At 42.6% G+C, this 23324-nt stretch overlaps 1 protein-coding gene across 3 annotated transcripts; it reads left to right on the top strand.

The window, feature by feature from the left end:
- The first annotated feature begins 40 nt into the window (after positions 1-40).
- LOC102537110 (myomegalin-like) lies at positions 41-22171 on the top strand. Of its 3 annotated transcripts, none has more exons than XM_072946666.1 (8): positions 41-312; positions 2155-2305; positions 13099-13331; positions 14454-14505; positions 15328-15479; positions 19025-19258; positions 20546-20677; positions 21951-22171. In XM_072946666.1, exons 2-8 carry the CDS (start codon positions 2184-2186, stop codon positions 22028-22030), a joined length of 1005 nt encoding a protein of 334 aa, XP_072802767.1. In that variant the 5' UTR covers positions 41-312; positions 2155-2183; the 3' UTR covers positions 22031-22171. The 3 variants fall into 3 exon arrangements, with proteins under 3 accessions (XP_072802767.1, XP_072802765.1, XP_072802768.1); XM_072946664.1 differs by having other exon boundaries at positions 43-312; positions 15328-15515; XM_072946667.1 differs by having other exon boundaries at positions 45-312; positions 15328-15515; positions 21840-22171.
- Positions 22172-23324: the final 1153 nt, after the last annotated feature.

A 23324-nucleotide genomic window follows, 5' to 3' on the forward strand; every position in this document is an offset into this window, starting at 1 on the left:
GCCCGCAAGGCGCATGTGCGCGGTGCGCGCGGGCGCACGCGGCGAGCTTGCGGTTCCCGCGCATGCGCTGCCCTCCCGGCTCCTCTGGTTCTCGTCCGCGGGCAGTAACGTCCAGGGAGAGACCGGTAGGAGAAGGGCAGCCTCTCTTTTAAGTCCTGTCCAGTAAGGATCCAAAAAACGGTCTTGAAGACAGAGGGAGAGGTGGAAATAAATTAAGGGAAGAGAAGAAATCCAGTGCTATTTCCTCATCTAAAGCACCATGAAGATGAAGTCGGCGTCCGCAGGGAGCCAGTCTTCCAGTCGCTGGTGAAGGTGAGTCAAGTTCCTCTCAGTAGTTGGAGTCAAAGCAAACTTGGCCCGGCTACCAGTTAGCAAGTAGCCCTCTTCCTCCCCAACTGGGTAGCACTTGAACACATCTCTCCCTGGACTTTTTATGGATTCCAAGGATGCAATAGATACGTCTATTTTTAATGCACTTACTTGGGGTAAGAGTACTTTAAAATCTTTTAGCGATGGAAACGGTTTATGACGGGTTTTAAATGACGACTTTCAGGTGTAGGGGAAATGTTCAACCAATACACTAGGGAAAGCAACTACTGTTAATGACACACACCAAGGAAGGGCACTTCAGCCAGGTAGGTTTGCCTCCTAGGTTGGGCCCATTTTATTTCAAGTGCACTGTTGGTGGAACGTAAGATAAATCCAGGACGTTAACGATGAATATTTTAATTTTAATAGTTTTAAATGGAAATACACGTTCCAAAAGTTATACACAAACACGCTTTATGCCAATTTTAGAAAAACGAAAAGGAAAGATGATATATAAATAAATGACAAAGCCAAAAAATGCCTTTAAATATTATTTTTTTCCAACAAAAATCTTTCTCAACTAATTTTTTCCCCTTGGATAGACATGTATTACTCTTTCAATTAAAAAAACTTTAATAAAGAAGTTGTGGTATATTTCTACAATGGAATACTACTCAGCCATAAAAAAGAATAAAATAATGCCATTTGCAGCAATATGGATGGGCCTGGAAATGATCATACTAAGTGAAGAAAGCCAGAGAGAAAGACAAATTGTGATATCACCTATATGTGGGATCTAAAAAAAATGATACAAAGGAACTTATTTACAAAACAGAAACAGACTCACAGAGAGAACAAACTTACGGTTACCAGGAGGAAAGGGGGTGGGAAGGGATGAATTGCAAGTTCAAAATTTGCATTACTAACTACTACATATAAAACAGGTAAACAACAAGTTTATACTATATAGCACAGGGAACTATATTCAATATCTTGTAGTAACCTATAAAAAAAGAATATGAAAAGGAATATATGCATGTATATGTATGACTGAAACATTATGCTGTACCCCAGAAATTGACACAACATTGTAAACTGACTATACTTCAATTAAAAAAAAGAAAGAAAAAACTGGCTGGTAAGAGAGGTATTCTTTATTGATAGAGATATCCATGGAAAAACAGGTAGCCTTGTGTTGAGTGTGGCAGGCCATCAGAAGGCAGGGCTTCCTCAGGTTCTGTAGCTCCCTCTACGTCCTGATTCTGTGATTACACCTTGAAAGTACACTCCCTGAGTCCTTCCCATGGCACTACTGTTGATGTCCCAGTGACCTGGGGTTTGAAGGCTGGCATCTCAAACTTTGTTTCTGCCTTCATGACTCTCAAAACTTGATGGAATGACAAAAAGGCTTTCTGATTTCTGAAGGGACACTCTCAGGAAACTAGCTCAACTGTAAAAATAAAAAATACTCATCCTTTAGCCCAGTTTGTTTTCATTTGTTTACTTTATTATTTGCTTGTTTTTACTTCTAACACTTCTCTGGACCCCCACCTCCTCCTCATAGCAGCATCTCCCACTACTTGCGGCATCTTTCCTTCAACCCAGTGGATCACCAGGGTCCTCATAGCGGGGGAAGAACTCTCCAAGGGGGGCACATTGTAAGCTTCACAATTTACTAACCTGTAGGTTCTGCTCTTTGTGATTTTTATGCTCCTAGGGGATCCTTCATAGTAATCCAACTTCTTTAAATCATTATTTTGTTTTGATTCCTCTAGGTAGCTTTGGAGGAAAATCTAGCCATTGTGGTGACCCAGATGCATTTCTTTTCTATCTTTCCTTTTAAAGGAGGCAGTAAGAGGGTTCTTTATGACAAAATGCTCCAACTGAAGTCTGGAATGCATAAGCCCTTAGAGAAGAAGGGATCTGCTGAGAGGGGATTGAATGAGCAGAAGACTCAGCCTGAGGAAGCAGGATTCTCCTCTGTGTCCCACAGTAGGTAAGAGACTCTGTTCAGAGGCTTCCACTGTCAGAATTAAGTCACTGCTGTCATAGCAGCTTTCAGGATCTGCATCCAGGCTCTGTGCCTTAATTGTAGGGCTTTCTCTTAAGATTTTCCTGGAAATTCTTTAGAGAAAAGCCTATAGCGTTTTTATTATTAATTATTTTTATATTATTCAGAGTAATTTGGTTTTATTCAAACTAACAATGCATGTATGCACCAAGTACATGATCTTCCTGGGGCTTGAGACTTCATGGAATTCTTCCCGTCACGTGAGTAATGTCTCTTTTCTGCACTGATGGGCGCACATGAGACTCTCCTGTTACCTCAGATGTTTCACTGGTGAAAGCTGACCTGTCTCAGCGCCTGAGGCGGCAGACTTTTACAGAGGCTCGTCCATCGCCACTCAGTTCTCTACAGGTGCTCACCTCCCTGGTTTCTAAAGTGGCAATTTTGATAAGCTGAATTTTTAAAAATTAACTTTTATTGAGGTAACATTGACTTATAGTATTATATGTTTCATGTGTACAATCTGATATTTCTATTTCTGTATATGTTACAGCATGATAAGCTCAATTTTTAAAATAAGCTTATAAAATTGGCAAATAATGGCCTGCTGGCTAAATTGGTCAAGTCTGTCTTTAATGACTGTTTTGCTATAGCTTTTGAACACATTCAAATAATGTGGGGTTAATCCAGTACACAATTACCTGTGAGCACCAGTTACTGAAATACTAAATCATCACCAGCTTGCTTAGTGGTTGGGGCACAGATTTGGAGGTGATTAAGATTCTGCTTCATGCTCCATTAGGTCACTGTCAGTATGTGCCACTTAAATTTCACTGACCCAGAGAATAATGTTAGAGCTGAAATAATCTTAGAGTTATTTTGTAATTGAGAATACTCAGGCCCAAAGATGTAGCTGCTTGATCGAAGCTACACAATAGCCTTCGACAGAAATATTATAAGAATCCTGGGCTCTCAATTCACAAAGCCTACCCACTTTGTCAAATACATTTTTAAAATTTATGTTCCCATGATCATTCTTTTTTTTAATTTTATAAATAGACTTAATTTTAGAACAGTTTTAAATTCAGAGCAAAATTGAGTGGAAAGTGCAGAGACTCCATACACCCTGTCTCCACACATGTATGGCCTCCTCCCCCACTAGCAACATCCTGCACCAGACTGGTATATTTGTCACACTTGATAAATGTCATTGTCACTCAAAGTCCATGGTTTGTATTAAGATTCATTCTTGGTACTGTACATCCTATGGATATTGACAGAAGTATAATGACAAGCATCGCCATTTATAGTATCGTATAGAATGACTATTCAGTGCCCTAAAAAATACTCTGTGCTCCACCCAGTCATCCTTCGCTCCCTTCTAATCCTTGGCAACCACTAATCTTTTTACTGTTGCCATAGGTTTGCCTTTTCCAGAATGTCATATAGTTGCAATCATACACTATGTAGCTTTTTCCAATGGCTTCTTTCACATAGTAATATGCATTTAAGTTTCCTCCATGTCTTTTAATAGCTTGATTGCTCATTTTTTAAAAAGAATTGAATATTTTCCATTTTCTGGATGTACCACAGTTTATTTATTCATTTACCTACCGAAGGACATCTTGGTTTCTTCCAAATTTTGGCAGTTATGAATTAAGCTTCTGTAAACATTGTGTGGAAAATTTCATGGGTACACAAGTTTTCAACTCATTTGGGCAAATAGTGAGGGGTGTGATTGTTGGGTCATATGGTAAGAATATGTTTAGTTTTGTAAGAAACTGTCTTCAAAAGTGGCTGTAGCATTTTGCATTTCCCATCAGCAATGAATGAGAGTATTTTTTGTGCCACATCCTTACCAGCATTTGGTATTGTCAGCGTTCTGGATTTTCACCATTCTGACAGATGCGTAGTGTATCTTGTTGTCTTAATTGGCAATTCCATGATGACATTGATGTTGAGCATCTTTTCATATGCTTATGTGCCCTCTGTATACCTTTGGTGTCTGTTCAGATCTTTTGCCTGTTATTTAATTGGATTGTTCATTTTCTTATTGTTGAGTTTTGAGAGTTCTTTGTATATTTTGGATAATAGTCCTTTATTGGGTATATATTTTGCAAATATTTCTCCATGTCTGTGATTTATCTTCTTACTCTTGTGACCATATCTTTTGCAAAACAAAAGTTTTTTATTTCAATCAAGTCCAGATTATCAATTATTTCTTTTATGGATGATGCCTTTAGAGTTATATCTAAAAAGTCATCATCAGACTCAAGATTATCTAGATTTTCTGCTACATTACCTTCTAGGAGTTTCATAGTTTTTTTTTAACATTTAGGTTTATGATCTATTTTGAATTAATTTTTATGACGGTTGTAAAGTCTGCAGCTAGATTCAGTTTTTTGCATGTGGATGTCCAGTTCTCCAGCACTATTTGCTGGAAAGACTGTCTTTTCTCAATTGTATTGCCTTTACTCCTTTGTCAAAGATCAGTCAACTATATTTTTGTGCATCTGTTTCTGGGCTCTTCTATTCTCTTCCATTGGTTTGTCTGTTCTTTCACCAATACCACACTTTCTTGATTACTATAGCTTTATGGTAAATCTTAAAGTTGGTAGTGTCAGTCCTCTGACTTTGTTCTTATCTTTCAGTATTGTGTTCACTATTCTGGTTCTTTTGTTTCTCCATGTAAACCTTAGAATCAGTTTGCCAATATCCACCAAATAACTTGCTGGGATTTAGATTGGGATTGCTTTGAATCTTTAGTTGGGAAGAACTGACATCTTGACAATATTGCATCTTCCTGTCCACAAATATGAAATATCTCTTCATTTATTTAGTTCTTCTTTGATTTCCTTCCTCAGAGTTTTGTAGTTTTCCTCATATAGATCTTGTACATATTTTGTTAGATTTATACCTAAGTATATCATTTTGAAGGGTGTTAATGTAAATGGTATTGTTTCAACTTCAAATTCCACTTTTTCATTGCCTGGCATATAGGAAAACAACTGGCTTTGGCTAACAGTCCTTTATCAAGTCCTAATACAACGTGTATTAACCTTGTATTCTGCAACCTTACTATAATCACTTATTAGTTCTAAGAGTTTTTTTGTTGATTCTTTCAGATTTTCTACGTAGACAAGAATGTCATTTGCAAATAATGACAGTTTTATTTCGTCTTTTCCAATCTATAAACCTTTTATTTCCTTATCTTGTCTTATTGCATTAGCTAGGAATTCCAATATGATGTTGAAAAGGAGTGGTGAGAAAGGGTATCCTATAGGTAAACAGAAGGACGTACTGTAGTACGGGGAACTATATTCAATATCTTATAATAACCTATAATGGAAAAGAATCTGACTTATACCTATATCTATATCACTTTTCTGTACACCTGAAACTAACACAACATTGTAAATCACCTATACTGCAATAAGGGAAAAAAAAGAGGAGGGAGTGAGTATCCTTACCTTGTCTCGGACCTGAGTAGAAAAGCCTCTAGTTTCCTATCACTAGGTGTAATGTTAGCTGTATATTTTTTGTAGATATTCTTTATCAAATTGAGAAAGTTTCTCTTTATTCCCATTTTACTGGGAGGTTTGTTTTTTTTCCAATCATGAATGGGTGTTGGATTTTGTCAAGTGCTGTTTCTGCATCTATGTATATATAATCACATGATTTTTCTTCATTAGCCTGTTGGTGTGATGAATTACATCAACTGATTTTCAAATGCTCAAACCAGCTTTGCATGCCTGGGATAAATCTCATTTCATGATGTGTTGTATGATTCTTTTTTTTTTATTGTTGGATTGCTGATATTTTGCTGAGAATTTTTGCATCTATGTTATGAGAGATATTGGTCTGGTAGTTTGTTTTTTATAATGCCTTTGCCAGGTTTTGATATTAGGGTAATGTTAGCTTAAGAATGTTAGAATGAGTTAGAAAGTATCCCCTCTGCTTCTGTCTTCTGGAAGAGACTGTAGAAATTTGGTATAATTTTTTCCTTAATGTTTGGTAGAATTCACTAGTGAACTCATCTGGGCCTGGTGCTTTCTGTTTTGGAAGATTATTCATTATTGAATCTTTAATAGATATAGGTCTATAAAAATTGTCTATTTCTTCTTGTGTGAATTTTGGCAGATTGTGTTTTCCAAGAAATTGGCCCATTTTATCTAGGTTATCAAATTTATGGGAATAGAGTTGTTCATAGTATTCCTTTATTGTCCTTTTAATGCCCATGGGATCTATAATGATGTCCTCTTCTTCATTTCTTCTATTAGTGATTTGTGTCTTCTCTCTTTTTCTTAGTTAGTCTGTCTAGAGGCTTATTGATTTTATTGATTCTTTCCAACAATCAGCTTTTATTTTAAAAAATTACCCAAGTACACTTTAATTGTCATTGTGATAAGACCTATTTATTATTTGGAAATTGCCTGAGAATAAATGATAGACCTATAGAATCCAAACAATGAATGCTTCAGTAATTGGCCTTGTCCTGGAAGTAGAATTAGTCTTACTTATCTCAGAGACCCTTGAAAGTCAGAACAGGAGGATGCATGGCACTGATAAAGAATACTAGATTCTGGGGAGAGGGTGTAGCTCAAGTGGTAGAGTGCATTCTTAGCATGCAGGAGGTCCTGGGTTCAATCCCCAGTATCTCCTCTAAAAATAAATAAATAAACCTAATTATCTCCCTCCCCACCTAAAAAAAAAAAAAAAGAATACTAGATTCTGAGTTTGAAGCCACAATTTTAAATAATGGCTCTTCTACCAACCAGTTGTGGTGGGTCAGGTATATTGCCTCCCCTGGCTTTATTGAGATACTATTGACATATATCAAATATTTTTCTTACTCTTTGTGAGCCTCAATGTCTTCATCCATAAAATAAGATGAGGTTCCTTCCCGCACTAGTATTTTCTACGTCTTGACATACTGGGCTGTTAAAGGGTCTGTAATCTTGGTAAATGCAGCCAGGACCAGGCCGTGGCCCCTGGTGCATATCTGTGTGCTGTGTGTGTGTTTCTTGCAAGGAACACTGCGCTAATACTGCATCCTGAGATCTCAGAGCTGAAAGAGCAGATGAGAGAAGAACATCTTCTTAGCTGGAGAAAGAGAATAAGAAGGCTAGAGATGATGGAGGGGAGGTGGGCAGCCAAAGTTGTTGTGAATGAGAAAGCAGAAACTGAATGTCAAAAATCTAGAAACAGGAAAATTGAAACCTTTGGATCATTAAAATAGTGATTAGTAAGAGTTTATTGTGCACATAAAAACAGTCCAAAAACTGGGAGCTCTTAAACTGACAGTAGAATGAGGCTCAGAGGTGTGTTGTTATAAGGTAGCCTGTGTAGGAGAATGCAGAGGTTTTTTTATTATTTACAATGACTTGTTCCAGCATTAGAGCTTTCCAAGCAATAGAGGATTGGTTAAAAGTGGCCACCTCGTGCCAGCTTAGGGGAACAGCTTAAGATTCATTTATGATTTTCAGGGGCATTTACAAGATGCAGCCCAAGGTAATTTTTGCTTGTTTTGCAGAATAAGCTAAATTAAGTTTAGCTTCAGTGATTTTCTTAATAACATAATCAAAAGTATTGTTGTCATTATCTGTTTTAAAATATGTCGTTATATATAGTAGTTCAGTTTCCAACATCTGAGTCAAACCAAAGAGTATGTTTACAGAGTGAGTCCAGAACATGACCTAAATCAAGTCTAGTACCATTAAGGTGTTCTATGCATATGGACCGATTGCCAGCAATGAAGTTTACAGTGGTTATGGGCTGTCCTTTTGTTTCCACAGCTTCCTCTCAATACCAGATTAATTGGCCGTAAGTTTTAGTTGAATGGTCAAGGGATGGATACCAAATCTTTCTGTCCTCCAAGCATGTGTAAACTCTGGTCATAATATTAACTGAGAGTCTTCCGGAGCATTTAAGTGGCTCCATAACCAACAATTGTTTTGATTAGTAAAGGAGGGTGTGTATTGAATGGTAGAACTTTGTGAGTGGAGAAAATCCTTAACAGAAAAAGGAACATGAGTTTGAAGGTTTTGTGTTTGTCAAACAGTAATACACAATTTTTATTGTTATAAAAATAAGTCCTGGGAAAGATGGAGGAGCCAGCAGAATCATGTCTTGGATGTAAACTGTCTACCTTGTGTTGTCATCTGCTTCAAAGGAAGATCTTTTTCCTGGAGATCTTTCATTTTAAGTCAACCATAGGTTGACAAGTCCAGGAGTCCAGGAGTCCAGGAGTCTGATGGTGGAAGTGAGGGTGGGGAGGCTCTCTTTAATTGAAAGACATGGACCCAAGCTTCAATATCTTGTAATTTAAGTGCTGCGTGAGAAATGAAAAGAACCTGGCAGGGCTGTTTCCATCGAAGTTCAAGTGCACTGTTTTTCACTTACAGCTCTTTCAGAGTACTCAGTCTCCAGGTTCCAGTGTATGGATACAAAGTCCTCGTCAGACTGAGGGTCTCGGAATGGCTCCTTGACCTGTTGAATATAAGCTTTTGAGTATTGTATTAGTGCTTTACAGTACTGGCTCATATGAGAATTTACAAGGGCAGGATATGCATGGAGTTCTCTCATCAAAGGCATGGGCTGCCCAGTGATGATTTCATAAGGTGTTAAATTTGTGTTTCCCAAAAGGTGTTGACCTCGTTGTCATGAGGGCTAAGATGAACACTTTAGGACAGGGTATTCTTGTATTTTCAGTAACTTTTACCAATTTTAATTTTAGAATATCACTGGAACATTCAACTTTCCCTGAAGACTGAGGATGACAGGGGCAATGACAGTGCCAGAATGTTTGCATAACCTTTGTTCTACAACCTTTGTTTTATAACCTGTCCAGTAAAATGAGTCCCTCTATCACTTGAAATTTCATTTGGGATTCCGGATAGTAGAAAAACACTTTCTAATCATTTCTTTGCTGCTGTGGTGGCATCAGCTTTCCAACATGGGAAAGCTTCTATTCCTCTAGAAATAGACATACCGTTACAAGTACATATTGATAGCCCATAAAGGAGACAGTTGAAAAAGTCTTATTTTAAATGTTCAAATGTTCCAGCTGGTGGGGAAGCAGCCACTGGAGTTACCTTAATGATTTTACCTAGGTTATCTGATTCATAAGTTTAACATTGATTATAAACCTGCCTTGCTAATTTAGAACAATCACTCCACTAATATTTTTTTCATAATTTGAGTCATTTTGTCAATTCCATAATAGGTAGTCACATGAAGTGCTTGTTAGAGTGGTAATTTGAGAAATTCAGGAAGCATCAGACAGCCATTTAGGGCTTCCCAAAGTCCTGTTTTTAATTAAATATGCATCTTTCTTGGGTGCTACTTTTGTGTCTTTCAGCATCAGATACAATTTCGTATCTATTATACAAACTGTCTTAAGTAATCTGATTTGACTCTACAGTGGACCATAGGTTGTGGAAACTGAGAAAAATGGCTATACAGAAAGTTTGGTTTCTGTTCCCTTGGCCATTTTATGGAGTCCATTTACATTACAAAGTGTTGGTACATAAGGAATTTCTTTGTAGAAAAGCCAGTCATTGCATTTCCCTGGTATTCAGGGTCTCATCAGTGGGTATGAGCCTCAATTTTTATGACAGCAACTTGTGAGGGCAGTGATAGTGCAGAGAGGTCAGTGACCTGAAGTTCATTTTTATAGATATACCACAAAGAAGAAAAATCTCTGTTCCCAGAGCATTCCAAAGTCATGGACTACTCTGAAGGCATACCTGCTAACAATGTAAACATTTGCAGTTTTTTTCTTTTGCCAATTCACAGGCTCAAGTGAGATCAAACTATTCTGCAGGTTGGGCTGAGTTAAACTAAGGAAGAGACTCCTCAATTCTAATAATTCATGTTGAGTAGTGACAGCACATCCAGTGTGATATTTTCCTTCAGAATTTTTGGCACAGGAGCCATCCGCAGAGAGTACTAAATCTGGATTGGCTAGTAGAATTTCTTGGTGATCTAATCTAGGAGTTAGATTTGGGGAGCCCAATTCAACGCAATTATGCATCTCTCTCCTTCGCTGGGTAAGGGTAGCAGGGTTTAAAGAGCTGCAGCAAAGAATGCTCAGATTAGGAGACAAGTAGAATCTCGTGAGATGTTAGTCTACTAAGAAATGGTGTGTATGCTCAGTGTTTAGCAAACTTTGTACAACATAAGGAACCTGTAAATTTAATTCACTTCCCTGAACAAGTTTCAAGGAGGATTCTGTAATTTTAGTGGCTGCCGCTACTGCCTTTAAACAATTGGGGTGTGCCCTGGCCGCTGGACCTGGAAGCTAGAATAGCTGTATGTCTGTGTTTAACTCCGTGTTTTTAAGGAAGTGCTCCCAAAGCCTGATTTTACATTCCTAAGCAAACAACATAAAAGGTTTAGTATAGCTGGGGAGTCCCAATGCAGGAGGATTTTTTAAAGCCCATTTAATTTCAGTAAAGTCTTCCTATTTTGTTTCCCAAGGAAGAGGTTCTTGAGTGTTATTTTTAGGCAGTTCATACATAGAGTGGAGAAGCTAACAAGAAAAAGTTAGGGACCCTGGCTTGGCAATATCCTGCTGGTGTGAGGAAGCCTCTAAGTTCTTTCTTAGTCATGGATTGGGGTTACTTGAGGTGGTACTTATTCCTTCTGGAGACAGAAAGTTTCCTTTTGCAGATAAATAATGACCTGGGTATTGTATCTTTCCTTGTAAAAACTGAAGCTTATCACAAGAAACCTTATGGCCTTTATAGGCCAGTTGTTGAAACAGATATTTTGAATTAACTTCTGAGTTCTCTCTAGATGAGGAACAAAAAAGTAAGTCATCTGCATATGGAATCAAAGTAGAATTTCTGAGATTTTTGCATTGTATTTAAATCCTAATGCATCTGAAGCAGCAGTAATAATAATATTTTTCTGTACTTATACTACATTTGAGAAAGGCTTTTATACATAATAGCTCATAAATATTTACTAAATGTATCATTTTCTGGATACCATGTTAGGCATTTGGAATCAATAAGATCTGGTCTCCTCCATGAAGAAGTTCAAACTGGTGGGGAAGAAAAATATACAAATAGACAGGTTCAACAGAATATTCTAACCATCCTAGCCTCTGAGAGTTTCAGAAGCCCAGCTGCAAGGACTGTAGGGCAAGGCCATCTTTTGCTAAGGTGTCACCCACTTCTGTATGTATTTCTGAGGACATTCCCATTTCACAGACCTCCCCACAAGTGAGTGCAGGGTCCTTCTTAGAGGAAGGGTTTTCTGCATCAGTAGAGAATCCGTAGGCTCCCTGAGAGGACGCTAGGGCAGGGACCTGAGAGGACGCTAGGGCAGGGACTCAGTGAGGGATGAGCGGAGGTTTACAAGCGCTTCTCTTTTCCTTTGTTGAAGAAATGTTTGCTGAGAGCCTCCTCTGTGTTTGCCTGTATGCATAAGATGGACAAAACCCTCCCAGTTCTGAAAGAACTCTTAGTCTAGTAACCAGTAGCTGCCTAATGGCATGGGAAATGTTGGACGGAAACATGCATAAAGGACAGTGTAGTTTAAAGGTTCAAAGGGAGGTTTATGCTTCCTGCGGGGATGACCTGCCCTGATCCCCATTCTTGTTCCTTCCAACACCTGGATTACCTGTTCCAGACCAGTGACTCTGGGCTTCAGGCAAAGTTCAGCTTCTCAGAAAACAAACAGCACCTGTGCCCCTGCTGGCACAATACAGGCGACACTGCCAAGGTCTCCAAGAGAAAATGCTGAAGTCAGAAGTCACTGGTTCTGCTCTGGCACACCTGCAGAAACACAGAGGACATTAAGTTCACCATTACTTACCAAATTAATGAATGAAAAACTGTCTTCTTTTTGATAAGATAAATGCTTTACACGCTCTGCTCTACTCATCCCAACATTTAAAATAAATTTCAATCCCACCCATATTTCTAAAAAGGCAAAGAAGCTGTATTAATCTCACTTTGCAGATGAAGAAACTAAGACACCAAATAGTACAGTGACTCCCCAGGTTTGCAGTGGGAGGGTAGAGTGCACTGGGGCTAAAACCCAGGCCGGCTGATTCGTGCTCCTACATCTGATTGCTTTGCCTCCCTCAGAAACAAGATAAACTAAAACCTTCTCTTCTATTCTTTTTTGTAGCAAATTGTGGTTATGTTGGCCAGAATATCATGGGATTCTAAATTAGTTAAGATCATTTTTTGAAGATCATTTTTTTTTCTGATGATTCTCTTGAACCCTGATGGGTAAAACACCATATTAGATACACTGAAAAATACAGAAGCAATAATGTATAGTGTTAAATTAAAGGCTTAAAGATGTCTTGCTAATTGAGTCTTAGCTGTCTTTGGAAAAGACACAGGTAGGTCCATCCTGGTGAGAGAAGAATTCTGATGCCTAGACCAAGTGGTCTCTTCTATCATGTGATGATTTTCTTTTCAACTTTTCAATTAACACCTGGCTTTGTTTACTGTATTGACATGAATTATAAGCTAAAGAGAGGGCCTGGGAACAGATTTTGAAGTAGAACTAGAGAGGAAAACCTGGTTCCATTTTCAGAAGTATGGACAGGGGGAAAGATGATCTTAGAAGGGGTCTTTTACGAAGAGGAACCCTTTTCATTTCCTTCTTTTATTCCCTTTACCACATGCAGGTCACTAAACATGAGCTAGAATTCAATGTGGGGACTCTTTTGGAGAAATTCTCAAAGTACTTTCTGCTGAAGCACCATAACCTATCAGTTACCCCTTTCCACCCTTATTGTTTCTTTTCTGCTTTAGGAAATATTCCTTGATCCAGGATCAGGCTCGAGAATTGACCCACCTGCGGCAAAAGATGAGAATCGGGGGGGCTATCTCTTCTCTCCTCATCCAGCACGTCAAGAACACAGTGAAGACCTTTGAGGAGCTCCTCTGCAGTAACAGCATTGACCACTACATGGAGCAGCATTTCCGTGAGCAGCTGGCCAAGGGCAGCCAGCTGGCAGAGAGCCTTGCCAGCAAATTCAGTACAGGTAAGCGGGCCCCAGGGCTCGGGAGGGCCTTTAGTCCTCCCCAAGGACCTAGGCTCACACAGGCTCACACCCATCCACAAGTGACTTTTCAGTCTGGTGTCCTGCTTTGTATCACCATTTTGGGGCCACGGCAGAATCAGAAACAACAACAGTGAGGCACACAGGGTTGGGGTGCCACCATGATGATTACCTATTCCTCCATCTCCCACAGAGTATGTGGGAGGTGCTAGGGCAGGAGGCGTCACGGGGGGTGATAGCGTTTATCTGAGACTAACTGGCAGAAAGAGGTGGAACAGGGGCAGCTGGTTGTTCTGAAAAGAACCCTAAACTAGGAATCTGAAGATGCTTGCTCTCGCCTATATGTGTTCACTACTAACTCTGGACATGTTCATATTTCTTTTGGTATCTATTTCCTTTACCTAAAAAATTAGGTCAAATAATATCAGCCCCTAAATGCCGCATGATTATTCTAAAAATCAAACAACAATATTAATCAGTGCACTTCAAAAAATGATAAAAAGAATCATGATGATTTGGAAATGGTTTAGGCACTGCATGTACTAGTACCTGGCTGTGGGAATATTTCTTATTTCAGGGGCCTTTTACATAGAATATTCCCTAGAGACCTGAGGGCACAAAGTAAGAGCAGGCTTGAGGCCACTGTGGGGGCTCGTGATGGCAGATGAAGAGGTGAGACAGGGCTGTCTGTCACCTCTACAGAGACAGGAGTAGGTTGTGCATGAAAGCGTGATATAACACACAGACACAGGACTAGGGACCAGCCTTGCGGCAGGACTTGGAGGCTCTGGCCAGTGTGGTCCAAAGGCCAGTTGGACAAGAATCTCATTATCTTTGGAAAAAGAGACACTTTCAGCTTTTTATTGTGACTCAGAGCAGAGCAAGCAGAGGTAATGATCTTCGTGGTGGGTTCGGGAAAGCCTGCCTAGCAAGTTTGGTAAATACTCAACCCAAGGTCTTCTGAAAAAATTCAGAGTATCCCAGACTCAAGCGACAAGCAATTCTGTGTCTCTCATCCCGGAGAGAAAAGCCAGTGTTCATTTGTATTCTGGGAAATGAGAGCTGCTTAAATTTTGACTGGTCCTCTTTGAATCTGGTTTTCAGGTGACTGTATGAGTAAGAAAAATCAAACAGGACAGACGCTGCGGAACCTCAGGTAACTCCAAATTTTCAAGGGCTATGAAAGATACGATCTGGAGGAGGATCCAGAAGCGAGAGCCAGAAGGTCAAAGGAGCAGGAGCTCTCACACCCTGTAAAAAAACAAACAGTTGATTATACCATCAAACCATTATGGATCCTTAGTGATAAAGTGGTCTCATTTCCTATTTTTAAAATGTATTATTCTTTTGGTCTCCACTCTTACATCAATTCACCGATTTAATAATATAGAGCTGCTCTAACCTAACTACCCAGTCTTCAGGGTTTCCTGTACTCCCATGGTCCCCTCTGACTTCCCCTGGCTCCGTAAAGACTGGAGTGAGATTATGCCTGGTATCTTCAAGAGTGACCAGTGGGTGCTGACAAATGTTAAATGCCTTCAAATTTTCTTTGAAAAAAGAGATTTACACTGTATGACTATAGCTAGGGAGGGGGGTCTAGAAATTACAAGACACCTGGAAGGCAACATCGTCTCAGGAAGCAGTTTTAAATGGGCCACTGCAAATACTATTTAATGGATCATTCGCAGAGAGTGTTGAACTCTTACGGACCTTTGGGTGTCTTGTGAAGGAACCGTAAGTGTTGTTTAGAGGCCCTGATGGGTCTTCTCTCTTTCTCAGAATGTTTGTGGCCAAGGCACTGGACAATTGTTGTTCTTTCCTGCCCCCAGCTCTCTACCCCAAACAGAAACGAATTGTTTGGCTTCTCTAATGGAACAGTCTCCTTGACTTCTGGATCCTCTCCTGTGAGCTCTCAGATCAGTATAGCTGTGGCATTCAGGTGACCTTCATTTTTCCTTCTGTCTTTCTTACCCACCAGTATCTTAAGGGAGATGCATAAGAAGGGTAAAGTGCCGGAAGTCCTAGAGGCCAAGCAGGACGCGCGTCCCCAGACTCGGCCTCAGACCCGCTCCAGCAGCCACGCCCAGCCCGCTGCCCATCGCCCCCCCAGCAGCACCTCCCGGCTGCTTGGTGAGCCGAAAGTGCGCCCTGCAATGAATGTGGCCAGTGAGTACCAGAGAGCCTCCAGTTTCTGGGTGCTTGCTCATCTGTCTAGACCAAGAGGAGGCATCCTGGCAGCCAGGCCCAGCAGATTCACTGTGATGTACCTGGTTGAGCACAGGTCTGGGACTCAGTGCCAAGCCAGACTGCAGGGATGTCAGATAGCTTTTCCCCATTCCTAGTCCCGCATGTCATCAGCCACCAGACCCCCTCTGGCACATACACAGTGTTGGACTTGAGGGGAAGGGTCATGAGTTGGGAAAGGGAGGGGACAAATGCTCCGTCATCACTGCAAACACAATCTTTCAGACCATAGATGCAAATGTCACTAACATTGGGCCTCTGATCTTGGAAACCTTTGGGTAAACAGCCACAGTGCCTGTTTTCTGTTCACCACTAAATATTCTTTATCATTTGTGGATTCACAGATCCCACCCATCATTTTTATTATTATTATTATTATTATTATTACTACTACTACTACTATTATTATTCAGCTGTAATATCCTCTAAACCATCAATAACTGGGCAAGGCTGAATCTGTCACCAGCATGCCCTTCCCCAGAATTCCCCGAGGAGGGCCCTTGGGTAGCTGTGGTAGGGGTAGGAGGAGGAGAGTAAGTTTAAAACCAAACCTTCATTTTCTCCTGCTCAACTTTCTCTTTATTTTCCCTCCTTAGACAAGCATTTGTAGACAACTATATGAGTCAAATTCTGGTGTGAAAAACCAGGGACCAGGAAATCATCTTTAGCCCTGGCTATATCTGATTTTTTTTTCTGAATTGACTATTTCAGGTATGAATAAGCCATAATGGGTTTTGACCTGGTACTATTCCTGTTTTTCATTTTACCCCGAGGAGTAAAGCAGCATAATGTTTCCCCCACGAGTATACCAGCCAAAGAAAGACAGGAGATGCACGTTTATTGAGCACTTACATGCTTACATTATTGACCACGATACATATGTTGCCCCTTTTACTGAGGATAGCCATCCTCTCAGACTGGTGGTGTCCTGATTTTATAGCACAGCCGAGGACACTGAGGCCTAGCAAAGTCAGGGAGCGTACTGAAGACAGTCCAGCTTGGGGTGACATCATGGTGAGCCTGCCTACCTCTGATGCTGAGACTGTCCACTGCACTGCACCCTGGGCAGTCGGACCAAGCAGGGAGGGAGCCGCCTGTTTGCACACCTCTTTTACTAGGCTTCTGAAGCCAATTTTCCCCATTCCACTCTTTCTGCCCCTACGCCCAGCACAAAGGTCTAGCCTCTGAAAATGAGACAAGACGCCATACACATTGCACTTCCATCCATGAACTTATAAATGGATGGGCTGCCCTGGATATGTCTGTGATGATATCTTCCAAGGAGCCAGTGGGAGTTTTGTGTGTATCCTTGAACTCAGTTGCCCAGAGGCACTTGGTTGGTTCCACCTCAACGCTGCCCTGCGAGACAGCAGGAGAAGGGCAAACACATCTTCCCCTCACCTGCAGTTCCTGCCACCACTTGTAAGAATGGCCACACTTGATATGTGGCCTCTGGAGTGGCGCTCCCAGAATGCATCAGCCTTGTTCTCTGCTGCCTCTGTCTCTCCTGAGGGAGACTTAAGCCCCTCTTCTTCCCATCTGAAGTCATCATTCTCTCAGAGGGGCAATGGCATATCACTGCTCCTTTGATTTGGGGGCCAGAACTTCTAGGGTAGTTATCAATGGTGTGTGGCGGGTGCGGCAGCTTCACTGTGAGGCAGAATTCCCCTCACAGGAGGCTGTTCTCTGCTGCTTTCCGCGTGCGGTGTAGGGCATGTTGCCTGTGTTGTGTGGCCGGGGGAGACTGGGACAAGAAAGTGCTGATCACTGTTACTAATAGACTTGGAACCTCCCATGGCCTTGGCTGAGAATAAGCTGATTTTCTGCGGTGGGGAATAAAGAAGCTTTGGAAGGGGTTGGGAATCACATTCTGATTGAGTTCCTACCTTAAGTGAGGCTTTGAAGTAAAGTAGTTTACCTTACTCTTTATTTCACAGTGATGCTAATTACATCTGGTATTATGTAAACTGGGGGAGGAGCAATCTGCTGGATATTGATTTAAGCATGCAGTTCCCTAGAAGAACTTGGCTTGGTGGAGGGAAACAGGACCACACTCTACCTGCTCGGTGGAGAAATCTGACACTCTGTGGCCCTTGATGATAATCCTTGTAATCCTTGAAAGGTTCAGACTCTTAAACATTTCTCTGAATTATGGCCCTGCCACGCAGCTGGGTTTTTCTCTAAAGGGAGACAGCAAAGGACAGGGCCATGTTCTCATAGCATCCTCGAGCTGTAAGGATGCTATGTATTTTTGGGTTCTACAATCCCCCATATAGAAGTACCCCAGTCACTCTTTGGGCAGGAGCCAGACAATCTGAGCTATATTTAAGAGTTATTTTTTACCGTCTCATGAGCCATTCTGGGTGGGATGCAAATCACCACTTGCCTGCCTCAGACACTCCCTCAGCCTCATCGGCATCCAGAGTTAGCTGAGGCAGGAGGAGTGAGAAAACCCTGTCTAGGTTTTCTGCGCATCGGCCAGTAGTGGAAGCCATTTCCCCTTCCTCTTCCAACAACCCCAATACAGAACAGTCTCAGGAAGGAGCAGCCGCTGTGCTGCTGGCAAGGGCATGGACTGCAGGTGAGTAGATCACCGGTTCACAGACCAGCAAATTGCTTCACATCCTTCCTCTCAGGACTTCGAAGATTGGCAATGAGTCCTGCTGTTGGAGGACACGTTTCTGAAATATCTCCCTGGGATCACTCCAGCACGGGACCACGGAGGGAGCTAGGAGGGGGCCCCACTCCTCTTCCTGTGTGTGCACTGTGACCCTCAGACACCACATCTAATAGCTACTTCTTGGTATCATAGGCCGGGAATGCCAGTAACCTTGGGGTGAAACTTACAGTCCTTGGAAAATAAGTTTTTAGCTAATACTCAGCAGTAGGCGTGGGGTCACTGGTACCCGCCTTAGTCTTCATTCCATGGATTCCTTTATTCATTTTCTAAGGCTGCTGGAATGAAGTATCACTAACTGGATGTTTTAAAACAACAGAAACTTGTTCTCTCACAGTTCTGGAGGCTAGGAGTCTGAAATCAAGGTGTGAGCAGAGCCAGCTCCCTTTTGCTCGCCTCTTCCTGACCTCTGGTGGTTGCTAGGAGCGCTCCTTGGTGTGCAGATGCATCACTCCAGTCTCTGCCTCCACTGTCACATAGTCTTCTCCCTCCGTGTGTCTCTTTATCTCTGTGTCTCCTCGCTTCTTATAAGGACATTAGTCATGTTGGATTTAGGATCCACCCTCATCCAGTATCATCTCATCTTAACTGATTACATCTGCAGAGACCCTACTTTCAAGTAAGGTCACCATGGTCTGAGGTTCCAGGTAGACGTGGATTTTGGGGGGACGCTATTCAGCCCAGCATAATTATTTGTAAAGCACTTCGTTTCTGACTCTCCCATTTGTTTCTCATTCATATCCCTCCTGGACAGATGTCAGCCCAGCCACTCCTGCTGATTCAGCTTTATTGCACAGCAACCATTCAGAAGCCGTGTCTGCCCAGCCCTTCTCTCCTTTGAGTGGCGCCACACAGCTGAGTGGGACACCAGATCCTGGGAGTCATGGCAGCAGTGGCCCATGGGATGAGATGAGGCCTCAGAAGATGAATGCATCTGGGAACCTGTCCTCCTTCTCCTCTCTGTACCGGCCTGACTCTAAGCCCTCTGGTAAAACACAATGAGCAGGTGGTGAAGCAGAGTCCGTTGGCAGGAATGACACATTCCTTTCCTGGTCAGACGGTTTTTTGTTTCTCTGTTAGACCCTGGCTCACAGAAGTGGGTGAGAAGGTGAAGGGGCAGTATTCTGCCAGAGAGCGAGGTCCCAGCCCAGTCCTGGTGCTTCTGCCTGCCTCTCCCACTTCCTTAGCTAGGCATTCACTCTGGGCAGGAGAGTAAAGGAAGTCAGGGGCATCCTGAGGCCTTCTGCAGGGAAGATGAGTTGCCTCACATTGCGTGCTCCCTTTTCTCGGTGATACAACCTTCTTAAGCTTCAATTTAGACTGTTCTGGAATTTCAAGCGCTGACTTCCTTGGGGAGGTCTTCCTTAGGTCAAGAGCTATTGCAGGATGGGAGACTACTTCTGCGCGTGTGCGCACATGCACACACACACACTTTGTATACAACTATAAGCCAATCTTGCCTCTCAAACTTTGCTGTTGGATTTGGAGCCAGACATCCTGGCTCCCAGAGGTTTGGGCCACAGCCATGTAGAGGAATGGGTTGTGAAGCAGCCCAGGTTCTGAGATGCAGGTAGTATAACAATATAACATTTGAAATTCTCAGAGAAAAACCTGGCCCTAATCAAGATGTCCTGGGGGATGAAACCTATTTTTGGTCTCTTTCCCATTCCCTTTGGGCATCTTTTTCCTCCTTAAAGGTGTTCCCTTCTCTCTTGTTCCTCTTCCACATCCTAACACCTCCCCAGGCTCTTCCTTATCACTTTTCACCATATCACTCATTATTCATAGCCTGATCTAATTTCCTGTGCATTTAGCTCAGTCTTTCTGTTAGTGGGTGAATTGTAAAGGCTGTTGAGCGGTGGGTCGTCAGGTAGGAGAGGTATGAGGTAGAAAGGGAGGCCCTCTGGTTGCTGCAGAAGGAGGTGGATGGGCTTGCCCATCGTTAGGCCAGCCCCGCCTAGAGGGCTTTACCAGTTTCTCACCCTTGTTCTCCAGTCCAGCGTCCGTCTCCCTCAGGTGTGCGCAGCCTCTGTCTGGGATGAGGTCCTGGGGACTTTCCTTAGGGGGCTAGCTTGTGACAGAAAGCCCGCGAGCCCTTTAAACACAGTTGCCTGGTGCTTCCTGGGTGCCCAGGTGAGAGGAGGAAGCTGACAGAAGTATAGCTTTGGGCAGGAATCTGACAGAGTCTGGGCAGGTCCCCCACCCTCCCACCTGCCCGTGAGTGACCAGCCTTCCCCATTTCCTACCTCTCCCATGTCTTGGTGGTGTGCAACAGGGGCCGCGCTGCTGGAAAAGAATCTGGTTGAGATCCAGAACCTGCGCCAGCGCCTGGAGGAGTCCGTATTCATCAATGACCGCCTGCGAGAGAGGCTGGAACACGTGCTCAGCAATGCTGACCAAGGAAAGGGTAGGAAAGGCACCAAAACCTCCTGGTTCTGTCCACATCTAGGGAGTCCCACAAGGGCGTAGAGGTTTGCAATTATAAAGCACATTGGTGTGCACTACTTCACCTTTCCTCACAATCAGCCCAGAGAGGGAAGCAGGGCAGGCACTATTGTCCTTAATTTGTAAATAAAGACACCAAGTGGCTTACCAGGCAGGGCTAGTTCTCACCCTCAGGGCTGTCTGATGTGATCCCCATTCTTGTAACTCCCTGTACCACCGGGTGCTGGCTCTGGGCTTGTGGCCTGACTGGCAGGCAGTAAAGCTGAGGCTCCCATGGTGCCCGCTTCAGCAGAGGGAGGACCACGTCTCACCATCACATTACTACCACGTGCCCTGGATAGCACCTGCCGCTTCCCCTATGTGAACAGCCTGTACTCCCACACTTGCCACCCAGATGCTCTCACTTAGAAACCAGTACTTCCACATTCCTTCTCCCTTGTCAGGATCAGAAGGATGGGATCTAGGGCCCCTAATACCTCACAGCAGCAACCTGCGGGGAGGGGGTAAGGCCCTGTTCCACAGCCGCAGCCATTGCCCGTGAGTGTGTGGCCCATCGTGGTGTGACTCAGCCACAACACACTCCTGTCCTGGTGCATGAGGCTCTCAGATTTCTTGCTTGGCTGGGGCTGACGCTTTGGTGGATTCAGGAAAGTATATCTTTGAAAGCATCTGTTACCCAAATGTGCGACTTGTCTAGGTTGTTTTTATTTCCTGAGACAGTATACACTTTTGGCTTCCATGGGTAGAACCCAGAGTCCATGCCTTAGCTCAACAACAAGGAAAGAGCCTTTAGGGAAGCAAGCTGGAGTTTTCAGGCTTACAGAGGGCAAAACCCGAGCTTGGTCACTTCTATGTCCCTCCTTTCCACAGCAATACCCAGCTGCAGAAGCAGAGAAAAGAGGGTGGCAAGTACAAAAATTGCCCAGACCCATGTGGCCCAGTCTAGATGAGGCTGCTTCTTATGAGGTTCCACCTATAGGCCCTTAGACCCCAAGCTCTACTGGTGAATAGCACTGGGAAATTCACACTTCTTGTATAAGTCCGTTCCCCCATCTTTGCACTAACCACTGTCTGTGAGCTGAATACCAGCTTGGCGTCTCTCTCTCTGCCTTCCCCACTTCCAGCTGAGTGTGAATAAGGAAGGGGAGTGATGGCGATTTCTTTGGAGCGACTGGTGAAGAGCGACTGGTGAAACCTCTCCAGGCTTCATCGCTGCTCTGTCTCTCCCTCCCTAGACACCGCGCCGTCACCTCCAGATGTCTCTCTCGCACACACTCAGCGTCACTTCTCCAGCTCTGATCAGGTCATCTTCTGACGTGCCACCTGGAGGGTCCAGAGCAGTGTTCTCCAGATTCCCCAGCCCTATCCAACAGCATTTGTGGGTATAAACTTGGAGGCATCAAACATTACCTTTAAACAAATGGATCAAAATTAATAAATTATTATTTGAAAATTGTTTACATCTGTTTTTTAACTGTCTATAAAAATAAAGATTGTGCAGGGAAAAATAAAATTCAGAATGACCTGAAATTCATAGAAAAGGTTAAAGGAAAAATGGCTTTTCTCTATTAGCTATCTCTGTTTCAGAGAACTAGACTCGAAAGGCTAAAGCTGGGAGAAGGTCAGAGCTATTGAGAGTGGGGCTGTGGGACTCCTTGATCCCTATTTCATGCTTAGAACAGAAAAACTATCACATGTGAAAATATAGTAGGATAAAATCTGAGTGTTTTAAATGAAGACCATTTGTCAGACCCAGGTAAACTCCATTCAAGGGAATGACAGAAACTTCTTCTCAAAGTCATGAAGATCAGAGTTGCCTCAAGCCTGAAAAATAGCCATTGTCAAGATTTTAAATAATGTATTTTAATATATATATGGGTAAATTTTATTTTGATCTTTTTCAAACTAAGAATGGATTGGTGTTAAATAGATGGTATGTGAGTACGTAGAAAAGGTGGGCACTGATAACCCAAATGGGCTCATCAGGAGTAAATTAAGCCATGTTAATGACTCAGCAGTCAGAGGAACTGCCCAGAGAGCTGAGTCAAGGGTAAAACTTAGGCCCTTGTGCTCTTCATTGGTCATGGCATAGCTTAGATTTAAGAGACTTTCTGGATGCAAACTTTTTTCTAAGAGACATAGTTTTGCTAGAGTTTTCAGAGGATGATGGAGTAGTTCATTAGAAAAGGTACCTGAGGGGGAAAAAAGACTATAAATACAGTATCATCAAATATTGGAACAGCTGCCATGTTCCATGGGAATGAAATCAGGTTATCTATGGAGTTAGAGGGCAGAACGGACCCTGGTGGGTGAAAGCAGCATGGAGGCCTCTGTGGGCTTGATGGAGAGAGTGATTTCTACCACACAGAACTGTCCAGGAACAGAAGCAGCACGCCTTGCGGTGGAGAGACCTCTCTGTCCTCGGAAGCGTTCAGGACCAGAGCAGGTGTATTGTCATGAAGAGAAAGTTCCTGAAAAGAGAGCTTGCTAACTGGGTGCCTTAGGCACAGGCCAACTGCAGGGTTCTATGATTCTCTGGTACCCATGGCTTAGTCTTTAAATAGTTTATTGCGAAGTTTTTGTGTGCTTGTCTTTACTGGATGTGACCT

The sequence above is a fragment of the Vicugna pacos genome, chromosome 21 (assembly GCF_048564905.1).
Source record: "Vicugna pacos chromosome 21, VicPac4, whole genome shotgun sequence".
NCBI classification, from domain to species: Eukaryota; Metazoa; Chordata; class Mammalia; order Artiodactyla; family Camelidae; genus Vicugna; species Vicugna pacos.

Coding starts and splice junctions, on each gene's coding strand:
- LOC102537110 (XM_072946664.1), top strand. CDS start 2,184: ATGCTCCAACTGAAGTCTGGAATGCATAAGCCCTTAGAGAAGAAGGGA. Junction 14,506..15,327: donor CAGACGCTGCGGAACCTCAG/GTAACTCCAAAT, acceptor CTTACCCACCAG/TATCTTAAGGGAGATGCATA. Junction 20,678..21,950: donor CAATGCTGACCAAGGAAAGG/GTAGGAAAGGCA, acceptor CTCCCTCCCTAG/ACACCGCGCCGTCACCTCCA.